We start from the raw sequence: 13417 nt of genomic DNA, 5'->3' as shown, positions 1-13417 counted from the left end.
CCAACCTGTCTGGCGTCGAAATCATGTAATTTCCGATAAAGGTAAATATTTTGCTGCGAAGTTAGCTCCAGAATTTGTAGGTCCATTTATAGTCTCTAAAGTGGTGTCCCCTTGGACTTACGAATTGAAAGATGAGCATGGTCGTCACCGAGGTACCTGGCATTGTAAGGACCTGGTGGGCAGTCCTCCGAATTCTTAAGATCCCAAAATATGCCGTGAAACGGATATTTCTTTTCGTTGTGCATCGTACTCCACACTTTCCATATCGAAAGGTTTAAATCTCTCGCTACAACTCTGATGCTGGTGGTAGGATCCGCTTCGTTGGCTGCGAGAATTTGCTCCTCAACATTGACATTATGTCTTCCTGGATTTACTGCAGGTTCAGCATGATGAATACCAGATTCAGACAGCCTACAATATGTGTTGGAAAACACACGGACGTTAGGCACCCTGCAATAAAATAACTCATTTTTAACTTCTTTTGAAGGTGAAAATGGCAAAATTTACCTACCGCTACAATTAGAAATTAATTTACCTGCGGTTCGGGTGACGTTCTTGGTACAAAAGTCGTGCCAGAGATGCGTTACCATCAGCTCTGCCATACATAAAAATGATATCGGCTTGTTCATGACTCGTAAACTCAGCCATGGCAGCACACACAACAAAAAGTTCGATAGTCCAAAATAAACAACACCTGCAGGAGCGAAAGGCTACAACTGAACACGGTGAATTACAAAAATGGGGAACACAAAACCAACGTCTACTCGCAACTCGAAAGGGCAAAGCAGTGACTAGAGAAATTGTTTGGTCAACCAAACCGACCCGGCGAGGGGTCCAAGATGATTACTCAACTAAGGTACCAAAAAATTGATAAACTCAAAAGCAAGTTTATGGCCCTAGCATTAGGTCTAAATCATAACAACAGAATGTATTCCAATTAATGACTAGCTTCAGGTCAAATTCCTTGTTGTAAAATGCCACCGGCACCGGCCTTTGTTCAGTTTTCTCTTCTTTCAAGTTGGGCTAAGTTTCTTATTATTCCATGTAAGTCTAAAAATAATATCGCATATTGCTTTAGGATTTTCGTTTAAAGGTTTTTGAGCTGAATTTCATTTAAATTACTTTATTTTTTATTTTTCGAATATCCATATTTACAACCTTTAACTGGTTCAGGTATCCTAATTAAAAAAGTTTGAGACTTAGCTAGGTAAATGATACCTCAAACGAAAGAGCAATAACTAAGCATGTTGTTAAAGGTGTCTGAACACCTGTATGTATTTTATTTATTTTTTTAATTGGAATCAAAGGTCAGATTTTTTATTTTCTTTCTTTTTTTGTAAAGTTTAAATGCTCTGTACATAACTTTTTTGGGCACAATGGTGCTTCAAACTACTTTAGTACGATTGGAGACACATAAGACTACTAAAATAAATTTAAAAAACCGGACATTTCTGTTAAGATTCGAAGTTATTAGCATTTAATTGACCAATTTTGGGTTTTTGTACTAAAAATCGTAAAATTTCCCTTAAAAATCAAAAACGCGCTAGAAAATAAAAATGTTTATATAAATATGTTCTACATGGGCTAGTGTATCACCCCCTTAAAGGTTTGCACACAGCTACCAAACACCCTGTATAATCTTGGTTCATTTTTGTTCCATGAAATTGGTCTATACTTATTTAGTAAAATTAGGAGATACAAATAATAAGAAAAGATCCAAGGGCTCTCTGCAGTTATTTAACTTACGTTGGCTCTAGGAAACAGAACCATATCTAGCTAGTGGGAGTCTTCCAACTTAGACTCGCTCATTTTTTTGAAGTTGATGGCGCCCTATATATATTTTTAATTTTTCTCTATCCGGTATAGAGAGTGTTTGAGTTCAACCCACCCTATACCCGACTGAGCTGCCGTGCAATCTTTTGCGCGTGCCTATTGAGCGTCTGTTACCGAGCCCTTCAGAAATTACCTAACCTGTTAATAAATAGTAACTAAGAACATAACCTTTTTTTAGTTTTGTTTTTTTTTGGCACGTGGCAAACCTTTTTCTTTGAAAAATTATTTTAATACTTAAAAAAAGAGGAATGAAATAATGCATTCAACATTTAAAGGGATTAGTTTCTATTTCACCATTTGGCAACATCGGTTATAACTAATAAACTAAAGCTAACAAAGTTCAGAGTTCCGAGACATTCTGTGACATATGACATTCTGTGCACCTAACCTATCTTCCTCTATATAAATAAATAACAAAACAACTGTTGTTTATGTGGCTTGTGGAGGTGGTATTGAACTATAATTTATATTTTGCCTTAGTTGTTGACTTATAAAGATAATTTTCCTTTTTTAAAGTAGAATATCTAGGTACGTATAAATTATTTCAACTTGATATAGGCGCTGCCAATATGTGAATCAGAAACAAATCCCTTTAAAAATGAATACCCAACATTTGAAACATCAATTTGAATACTTTTTTAAGTGAATTTGAAAAACTCATTAATTAAACTCAAATTAATTTTATTCAAACTTACATTTGCTGTAATAACCCAAATTGAGGAACATTCCCCATTAAGCGAATGAATGTTATTCACCTTCTGTCATCGATAACATAGGCGGATTCAAACTATTCCATGACAAAAATTCGTAATTATGAACAAATTGATGTCTAGCATCAGTAAGGATGACAGTGTTCTATGCAAGTGAAATTTTACTTTTTTCATCAATTACATTGTGTAAGAATCCTGTGAATGATATCTAATTCGATTTCATTACGAATATTTGGAATACACACTGAATAGAGAAAAATGTTTTCCGTATAATTCAGCGTTTATACAATAAAAGTGTTTGTTCCGAAAGTGTTTTTCTTTCATTTAATCCAATGTTTTTATGAAAATAGCTGTTTCAAGGCTTCTTCTTTTAGTTTGGGTCTGGAAGTTACTTTTATGCATGATCTTTGTATAGGAATAATTTTTAAAATTGATTGCCTTCTTCCTCTCTTTAGAAGATTCCACCATTGTTGTTTCAAGATGAAGAAGTAGAAGGTCAATAACTTTGTTTCCTAAAAATATACCCTTTCAATTTATACATAATCAAATTCTTCCAATTTGAGGCGCCATTTCACAAGTTTAGAGTTTTGTTTCTTCAAAGAAAAAACTCATTGTAGAAGTTTGTGATCTGTATAAATTACAAATTTTCTACCGAAGAGGTGCGGCCCAAAGTATTTGCAGGCAGCTCCAAACTATCAACAGAACATACACATGATAATATGGATTGGCCGTGACGTCACTTTCACATTACATTCCACCTGCGAATTATGTATTAGAAATCGAAAACTCAAATTTTAAAAAGAATTTCGATTTCACATAAGATTCAAGAAAGCGTACAAAAAATGAATGTTTTTTAAGACAATTTTCTTGAGATTCGAAATATAATCAGTTTGCAAAGTCTCGGGCACCTGTAAATAAAGCACGTTTCTTGATAGCTGCTGCCATGTAACTTGAGGGTGACAAAAGTGCAGCACAGCACAATGTGACAAATCATATCCCAGTTTTCACAATGGTAATGCAATAGTAAAATATTGTGACATTGTATTTGACGTTGAGTGTATGAATGATGTAAATGCTAAATCGTGAATCTCTTCATCTTTTTTTAATTATTGGTACCAAAATTCTCTCTTTAACAGCCAGTCCACATTATGACGTCATTGGATTTAAGCATTGGTCTAATAACCAGTATGGCCAATTACCTGGTAATTACTAAGATCGTGGTTATTATGGAGAAGTCGAACACACCATGGGGTGAACATCCTGGAATTTTTTTGTATAATGACATGTTGGCAATCATGACAAAAATCATGATTGCCAACAATTAAATGTGAAACCCAGTCACTACTAAGCCCTTATCAAATCTGATAATTCGCTATAACGTGCTCTTTTGAAATGGCACCAAAAGCATCGCTAATATTGCTACTTGCACATTCTATACCGAATTATTTTGGCAGTAGAGGACTAGAATACACATTCAGTGTATTCTCATCTTTTGCATCACACCATAATTTGGTGAATAGAAATACACTGATTGTGCACGAGTTCTGGAGTTTTCTCAAAATAATTTGCTAATGCGTGTTTCGATCTATAGGTAAAGTTAACTACTTTAGAATTGATTTACTACTAAGCCAAGAGAAGTAAAAGCGTGGGTATCGAACATTTCAATCGACAAGAAGATTCGCTTTTAAAACAAAACATTTCTTGCTTTTGAGATGTATCCTTATATTAAAACGTATTTTTTTTGGGAATGTTGGGACCTGGAAAAAATCGGGTAATTTCAGACACACTTGTGGGTAGTTTGACGATTCATCATTGGCCACACTGCTATTGGCACATTATCCAAATATTCTCGGACAGACACAGAACAGAGAACAGTGAACAGTTCAGTATAGAATACTTTACCACAGTTTAGCAAAAACTTCTACTGTGACTTTACTATTAGTGTAAAGTGTATTTTATTTTTGTTTTTATACATCTCAATTTTTTATTGTGGTCACAGAATATTGTGACTAAAGAGCCAAATTAACAAGAAGTCTTGTTTTAATTTATATTTTTTTCAAGTGGAAATGTCTACCAAGAATAATTCTGTTGATGCTCGTCTAGAATTGGCGGAATTAGTGAAGAGAAAAGCTGAAATAGGGGTTAGAAATATTGAATAACTTACCTGTAAAGCCACTTTGGATCGTCAAACATATTTCTATCGTGACAATTCTTTTTTAACTACATTGATTTAATTTTAAGAGCAATTATTTTGAAATAAAATCTGAAATTTAGGTTGCAGTTCTCTCCTTCCCTAAAAACACTTCTCCTGCACAGGACCTTCATAATATGTATTATTACCAAGTAAATTTGCGTCATGGAGAGTTCAAAGATATAAAATTGTTAATGTGTGTGTGTGCGGGGAGCAGTGTTTTTGTGTCAAAAGTTTCAATTGTAAAATTTTTTATAGTTTATTCAGCATTGCACTTTCTCGATGCTTCAGTAAAAAAATCCTGTCTTTTAATAAAGTGCAAATTAAAACAAAATTTGTTCTAGGAGACGCTTGCCAAATTGGAACAACAAATATATGCGTTCGAGGGCACATACTTAGAAGACACTCAACTGTATGGCAATATTATCAGAGGATGGGACAGATACTTATCCAGTAACAAAACTACCAACTCTAAAGCAGATAAACGTAACAGAAAATTCAAGGAAGCTGAGAGACTATTTTCGAAATCATCGATTACATCAATGGCAGTAAGTATACTGGTTATCCGAATTGTCCAATATAATAGCTTAATCTTTTTGCAGGCAGTAAGTGGGATTGTGGATCAAAATCCTGATAAAAGTAAGAGTTCATATGAAAGTGAAAGTAACAATCCTTATGCATACAATAGTAGTTGTTGATATTTATGTAGATTTTGGTATGTAGTTGGCTTTTTTGTTGTATTATGGTGGTTTATTTTATCTTTTTATACAGTTTATATTAAATGATTTTCAAATTACTGTTTTTAGTTCTGCACTCGCACCCTGCACTTTGCATATTTTTTCTGGGATGTTAATTTTTTATTTTGCATGTATACTTGAGAATTTATACCTGCTGTTCATGAATCAGGCCATATACAGAAGGGAAGGCAAAATGCACGGAATAAATAAAAATCAGAAAAAGTAGATTTAAAACTAATTTTCTTGTACCTAATAAGGATGATGTAATGTATACCTTGTTATGTGACATAAGAGTGACAAATATCAGTTCATTTGTCATTGACAGTGCCCCTCAATTTGCCAGAGTTGGACCAGACAAATTAATCAGTTTCATGAATTGAATTAAAAATTCATGAGGCCACAGGCTAGCTTGTGAATAGTAGCTTTCTCAAAAGAAACATTGATTGGTTGCCTTGCTAAAATGATAACCATTATGCTTCAAATTCAATTACTAATTTACATATGTAATATTTTTTAGATAAACTATTCCCTAGGCAATTCAATTCATTTTTTCTGAAACTTATCACTAAGTATTGATATAACATCAATGAAGATCGAGTGATATTTTACTGCTTTTTGTACTGAAAACCAGCTCTTTTGGAGGTCAGATTGAGAATTTAATTTTTGTCAGTTAGGTACAATTTAATTGACTTTCATTCCATTCTGAAATGATATGGTATATGACTTGCGAAAAATATTCTTATTATTGATATTTCAAATAGGAATTACTGGTGGAAAGATGGTATAACGTCATGAATTTACATATTTTCGCAGAAGTGCTGAACGGAATCTTTACAGCAGTGTGGTGTAAATCATTTGCAAAGAGAAGCATCTGCGCAATAGGATATGGCTTGTGAATTGTGGCTTCAATTCATTCAAATGAATTCATTTTGAGAGATCCCAGTTGCAATTCACTGAAATATATCAACTAACAACTTACTTTTTTCAAAACAAATCAATTAAACTCACTAAAGATGAATTGAAATCACAAATCTGTCCAACTCTGATATATGACCCCTCCCAGAAATACATTCTGAATAAGTCACTTTAATTGGATCATTATTCAACTGTAAGTGTTATTGTGGTTTAAAATTATATATTTATTAAAAATTTATGAAAAGAACTGGACACATTATATAGTTAGTCTTTGATATTACATCAAATCAACTGAATTTTGATACATTATATCAATTCAATGCAGAGATTCAATCTGTGCTGAAATATTACTCACATTTTAAGATTTTAGCATCACACACTTGGAAACTACCCGATTCGTTGCAAATTAGAAAAAATCGCCTCATTAATGACATCAGAGCATTACAGGAAAGTTTTAGAATTTGGACCTCATGCACTAAAATACTTGATGTCTTCCAAAAAAATTAAAAAAGGCATTTTTGTTTGGAGATTTGTTTTAGGGAACCTTTTTCCAAAGGAAGGCTTTTCCAGCATCATACAATTTCCTGATGAAGATTAAAAATTTTTTCTTTGTTTATTACTAAAGGCTATAACCCACTTTTTTTATTCTTATACTTGGGAGGCTACTGACTTGCCATTTCTTTACAAGTCTCTAAAAAACACTGTAGGCTCATGAACTTGTTGGATGTTTGTCATATTCTTTTAGTTTAGGATGTCTGTAAATTGTTTGCCTCCTATGGTACCTACACCACATTAGAATAAAACTTAATAATTGATGTTAATAGGTGATCACCAATAATAATTGCTAGAACCGAATGATGAAAGATAGAATGACTCCTCGAATATATTGTAAATCCCAATGATAAATTCAATTCCGAAGCACTTTTCTCTGTAGGATTTGGTTTGTTTGTGGTAACTCAATTTTTTTAGTACAATAATTGGACCATCATCAGTATAATGTCATCAAACCTTAGTTAAGGGTGAGAAATGTTGAAATATTGAGCCGTTACATTTGAGAAAAAACCAATGAAAACGCATATTTGGAAAAAAATTACAAAATACGACAATATTTTTAATCTATACAGATCAATATAATCTTAGAGCAAGCAGATGAGACCACGAATCATACAATTTGAGGCTTATTATATTTCTTTATTAAATGTGACTATTCAGGTACCTACAAAAAACAGTGGTCATTTCTCAATTTTCACTTTTTGTCGACTGAACATATTTCTCCTGTTGGATTATTTTTGTAATACTTACTACTGCTAAGAAAGATATACCATAATGTGCTTTTTGTGAAAGTTTTAATAATAAATTAGCTTTTATGAGGGATGGAAACAATGTTTGCTGCATAAAAGGATATTTTGAGAACAGTTATTATAGAAATACCATATGTTATTTGTTAGTTTTGACGTATTTAGATGATGTTTGATAAATCCATGATAAACATATTGAAAAACGCGAATACTATCAACACATCAAAAAATGCTTTTTTTTTATTTAGTATAGTTTGTAAACGAAATGTTTTTCGAGGGGTTCAATTCCATATCAATATTTATTGCATTTCTGATTTGAAATCTAGCACACAAAATATCAAACGTTTGTGAGATACTTTGAATTTGAAATGTTATTGAAACAGAGGTAGGAAATATGTGCAAAGTAATAGAGCATGATTTCAGAAATATATGTTCCAATTATTATGGTCACTGTATTTCTCTGATGCATGACTTCAGAGGCTTCTTGCTTTCATCTCTTCAAATATTTCACATTCTTCAGTGGACAGGCAGAGTGAAACAGAATCACTGACAAATGAAGATTCCAGCGATACCAATATAGCTGTGGTAACGAACCATATAGATTCAGGCATCAAAACTGCTGGAAAGCAATCTACCAATTCTAACTCAATTTCAACAAATGGTACTCAGAATGGTTTGGATAGAGCAAGTCCTGGTCCCGATGCCTCCGTCAGACAGAAGAATTTTCCTCCTAGCGCCAAGAAGAACAACAATAAAAAAGCGAGGCATAGATAACAACTCTAATATTTGTAAAATCTAGATGCAAGTAGTGAAGATGAATTTATTTTAAAGTTTTTATTTGACTGACAGGTTTTTCAAAAATCTACAGATGTTTATTCAATAGGCCTACTATTTTAATACAAAAATCATAATAAAAAATGACATTCTTAGAAGTTGATCAAATCTTAGATGTTTGCAAGTAAATTCAAGTAGTGTTTAAAAAGTTTTTTTTTTATTGAAACCTTATATTAATTTTTTACTGTTTTCTTGAGTATATAACCTTCCACAATCTGAAAAATGAACAAAGCCAAATCAATAAATCAGCAGATAGAAAAGTATTGAGTCCTCTACAAAAAATTGTCTTTCAAAGAATACTGATAATAATGTTATCATCTTCCATACAGTTTAAATAAGTGACTGACTAAATGAATATATTAGTTTTGTATGCATATCATGAGAAATATTTTCTCCTAAGCATTTTACTACCACTTGCACTGTCCACCATTTTGGATAAATATTCTCAACTCTAATTAGAATGTACAACCTTCTTCCTGATTAATTTAAGGCATTCAATATCAATAAATCCCAATATAAATTGAAAAAACATTTACTACACATATAATAAGAATAAGTTGACTGTAAATCAGGTTTATAATTGTTCAGTAATGTATTATTTTCGGGTTATCAATCTCTACTACTTATTCTCTAACCCTCTTTCATTCTTTTCTTTTTTATTAAGTTAGCTTTTCAGTCAGTTATTGTATAAATTCAGACAGATCAGACATGTATCAATCTATTCCTCTCTTCAATTTTTTTAAGTATTATGCCCCTTGTTGGTTGAGTATGACTTCTGAGCTGAGCTGGACTTCACCAGCAGTTTCATAATTTATTTTTATGTTTAAATTGTATTTGAGCCAATAAACACGTTTCTTATAATTTTTATTATTATTCATTGTTATTATAAGACCATATTATTCAGAAATACTTATCAAGTCATGCAAATGAGGTGGGTTGATTAAAATTGCTATTAAAAAGCTATTGAAAAAACCAAACACGATCTGTAAAGGGAAATATATATTGTATTATTGGATTTAACAGCACAAAATTCGGAATATATTTCATCACAAAAAGCATCGAGGTCTGTAGATTTATTTACGTGGCCATTTTTTATGAATATTTTTATACCACTATATTGATAATCTTCTCTGAAGCAAGCTTATACATCATTTTTTGTTTGTATTCAGGAGTCACTGTATGCGGGCAATTATTGTTAACTCATGACCACTTAGGTAGCTAGATAACTGTTCGAAGATATGCAAGAAAAGCCAATGAAAATCATCATTTTGAACATAAAAACTTAAATATATCAAAAACGCTTAGACTTAGGTGTATGTCATACACAAAATGTGCCTTTAATCCCCTTTAGTTTTCCAAACAATATAATAATACCCTAGTGCATTTCATAAGTGCACTTCCGCCCAGTTCAAATGAAAGTGATGTCTTCCAACCTGCCTTGAAAAAATGTTGAGCATAATTGTACTATCAAATTTTTAAAATATATTTCAAGTGCATAGTTTTCCAAATAAAGATTGATGTAGTTCCAAGATGGACCTCTGCATGAAGGTATTTATTTAATATGCCATTGCCTGAAGTGGTTATTTATGAGAAAATTCATTAAATATTATATTTGAAATGAAATAATTTTGTACAAAGTATGTTTTATTCATTTCATACAAAATATCACAATTGATATATTGAAGCTTATGAATATATTGAAAACCCAGCAAATATTATATTTGAAATGAAATAATTTTGTACAATGAAATGATGATCAAACAAAAAAAATGTAAGCATATTTTATTCCTAACTTACAAATTATCACAATTAATATATTAAAACTTCTAATTATATTGAAGCCAAATTATAAAATATGTAAAAAACAATTCTTCAGGGACTAGGTTCACAAAGCTTTTCTATAAAAATAGATCTGATGTATATATTACCTAAATGATAAATTTATTTAAAAAAGGTCAAACAACAAGTGTCTCGATTCATCAAGTATAAATATTTAATCCATATAAAAATTTATATAAATTTACTTGCATTTGTAAGAAAGAGACATCTGAATATATTCACAATTAATAACAATTACTTGAATATCACTACTGACAAGAAGTGTGAGCAACTTTCATTTGCCATAATCTGCTATTATTTCCAGACTCTAATTAACCATTTACTATAAATTCTGACTATCGTTTTGTGATATTCCTTCAAACAAATACTGAGTAGTGTAATTCACCTTTGAAGACCAAAAGTATTCAGTGACTCGACAAACCTGGACTCTGAAAGCAAAAATTGGGATCAATCAAACAATATTATTGTAAAGTTTTTAAAACTCACGTTGTAAAATTGTTGGGGTTTTTTTTTCAACATAAAACTGGGCAGTATAATAAAATACAACTGTTAAAATTAACATCACTACACTGATTGTTATAAAAATATATTCATTGTGTTTTCGATATTTACAACAGTTTACACCCCAGAATGTCCAAGTTGTATTCATCTGAAATAAAGGGTATATAAATAAACATAACACTCAATATAAAAATATCAGGACATGTTGAATGTGAAAATACATAAAATAATAATTGTGTCTAAAAAATTTCTGACATCAGAACAAAAACAGTGACATACAGTATTGCTGTTCTGAAATGAATTGCATAATGATTTGTGAAATACAACTCTGACGGTTTTTCAGTTCATTATGTTTCAACAGAAAGAAAATCTATTTGTTCTATTATCTCAAACATCAATGTATGAATATTGTAATAAGTTAAATATTATGATCACAATACAGATCCTAATTATTCATTCAAGAAATTCATTACAGTTTTTACTTGGAAGTTATATATTCATTATGTCTTAACTAAGAAACAATTACTTGTCATGCACTCTTTGGAACTTTTCATGTAGTAATGAATATTACTGTAGTTTTTTCCCAACACCAAACCGTTATTTTAACACCTCTACACATGATTGAAAACTGATCTTCCTCTTGACGATTATCACTTGGTGATTGAAACACGTGTCGAGGTGTTAAATAACGGTTTGGTGTTGGGAAAAAACTCCAGTAATATTCAAGAAACAATTAATTCTTTTCTTCTTTTGAGCTTTACTTTTATACCTCAATACCTTACCTCAATGAACCCATGAATCAAATAATTTGATAATCGACAGCAAAATATCAGATGCTATACAGAAATATAAGGGTAAGTATATAATTTATATTTCTTTGCAAGTAATAATTTGTTTGGATGATCTTTTATACTCACTATGTCTACCAAATCCATGCATAAACCTATCTTTTCATTATTATTGCTGATAGAATTGTAAAAGTTACTCAAAACTATATATTTTTGCATACATTTTCCACAAAGGTCATCCTTCTTTAACGTTTGATTGACACAGACCATAAAATTCGTATAATGTTCTTGAAATTGTATGGTTTCGTTTGATATCACTTTACTTTGAGTTCCATTTTCAATGCGATAACATTCTGCAAACAATTAATAAACATAAGTTGCAGATGAAAGGAATTACCTTCTACATACCATAACATTTGGCTCGATTCCAAAGAGCTACATTATTTTCATAAAGTGTTTCTATTATTTCTAGCCTATCAAGATTGATAAATATATCTATACATTTAGTTTCGTTATCAAACATTTCCTAAAAAAAATATATGTATTTTTGTAACAAAATGTTTAAAATCTCACTATAGTCATATTTTTATAAGCAGCTAATACATCTCTGTATGGATCAACACATTGTTCACAAAAAGTAATTGGTCTGGAGTTATGTACAGCACATAATGTAAATTGGGAAGATGCATTTGCGAAGTTGTTTCTCAGTATGGTGCAAGCATTGTTGGCAGAGCTGCTTCTAAAATTGCAAGCTGTAAATTTCAGAAATACTGTCGAATTTTTTACTCACAAAGTTTGATGAAACAGAAATATAAATTGGATGAGTATTTTGTTATTCATTGTTATCTATACTGTATATCATCTTTATTTAGAAATCAGAACGATGCGTGTTGAAAAAAATCAGGATTGGTTTCTTTATAATCAGAATGAATAATTTATTACTTCAAATAAATCCAAATGACCTTAGAAGAAACATTGAAATAATTTAAATAACAATGACTAAATCCTAACCTTAATTTTTTTTTTGTATCCCGATGTCAAAATAGGAAAAGAAGTAGGAATAAAAGAGCCTATCATTGTCCTGTGGTCACAGTAGAAAATCATTGTCGATACCACCGTATGGAAGTAAATACTCTATCTCAGTATGTAACTATACGTTGTCGACACTTGAGTTTTTGTTCGAAAATATATAGTCTTGTCAAGGAGTACTAACAGCTCGGATTTTGATGATTTTTTTTCTCAAATTTTGATTTTATATTATTCGAATTCAGAAACATTTTTAAACAGAATTATTTATATTATTTCAATAATATGCATAAAATTAAAATAAGAAATGCAATTTTGCTTGGCTTATTTTTGGAAACAATCTTTGTATAGAGTAGAATAGAATATAATAGAATAGTTTATTGGCTATGTGATACATTTGAACAAATATTTGTAGAAAGTCAAAACAAAAATTTAAAAATATATCGTCATATACACAAATAATATACAAATATCACAATGCTTGTATATCTGAACAATGTACACAATAAGAAAGCGTCAATGTATAGTACAAAATTCTCTATCGATCAGTATACAAGACGACACAGTGGAATAATTTTTTTCAAAAAGTACACCTCACGATTTGATCTCTACAAACTTCATTTGAAAAAAATATAATCACAACTAGCTAGCTTTCTCAAGTGAAAAGTGATTCATGCACTTGAGAAAGCTACTGTGCTAGTGAAACATGTTGTGATTATATTTTTTCAAATAAAGATTGTGGAGA

General features: G+C 31.1%; 2 protein-coding genes across 3 annotated transcripts; one reads left to right on the top strand and one right to left on the bottom strand.

Moving 5' to 3' along the window:
- Positions 1-4492: 4492 nt before the first annotated feature.
- Positions 4493-9383, top strand: Eaf6 (chromatin modification-related protein EAF6/MEAF6). Of its 2 annotated transcripts, none has more exons than XM_023162230.2 (4): positions 4493-4684; positions 5079-5282; positions 5337-5373; positions 8205-9383. In XM_023162230.2, exons 1-4 carry the CDS (start codon positions 4610-4612, stop codon positions 8456-8458), a joined length of 570 nt encoding a protein of 189 aa, XP_023017998.1. In that variant the 5' UTR covers positions 4493-4609; the 3' UTR covers positions 8459-9383. The 2 variants fall into 2 exon arrangements, with proteins under 2 accessions (XP_023017998.1, XP_074030090.1); XM_074173989.1 differs by lacking the exon at positions 4493-4684 and adding an exon at positions 4725-5024.
- Positions 9384-10144: 761 nt separating this feature from the next.
- LOC111507011 (osteopetrosis-associated transmembrane protein 1) lies at positions 10145-12683 on the bottom strand. Its single transcript, XM_023162231.2, has 6 exons — positions 12437-12683; positions 12220-12385; positions 12055-12172; positions 11776-11999; positions 10844-11006; positions 10145-10785 (listed from the first exon to the last, which is right to left on the bottom strand). Exons 1-6 carry the CDS (start codon positions 12484-12486, stop codon positions 10739-10741), a joined length of 768 nt encoding a protein of 255 aa, XP_023017999.2. The 5' UTR covers positions 12487-12683; the 3' UTR covers positions 10145-10738.
- Between the last annotated feature and the right edge of the window lie 734 nt (positions 12684-13417).

Source organism: Leptinotarsa decemlineata, unplaced genomic scaffold, assembly GCF_025532065.1.
Source record: "Leptinotarsa decemlineata unplaced genomic scaffold, Ldec_3_MD MMD2_tig00000505_RagTag_RagTag, whole genome shotgun sequence".
Classification (NCBI taxonomy): domain Eukaryota; kingdom Metazoa; phylum Arthropoda; class Insecta; order Coleoptera; family Chrysomelidae; genus Leptinotarsa; species Leptinotarsa decemlineata.
This window is presented reverse-complemented; position numbering and strand designations above follow the sequence as displayed.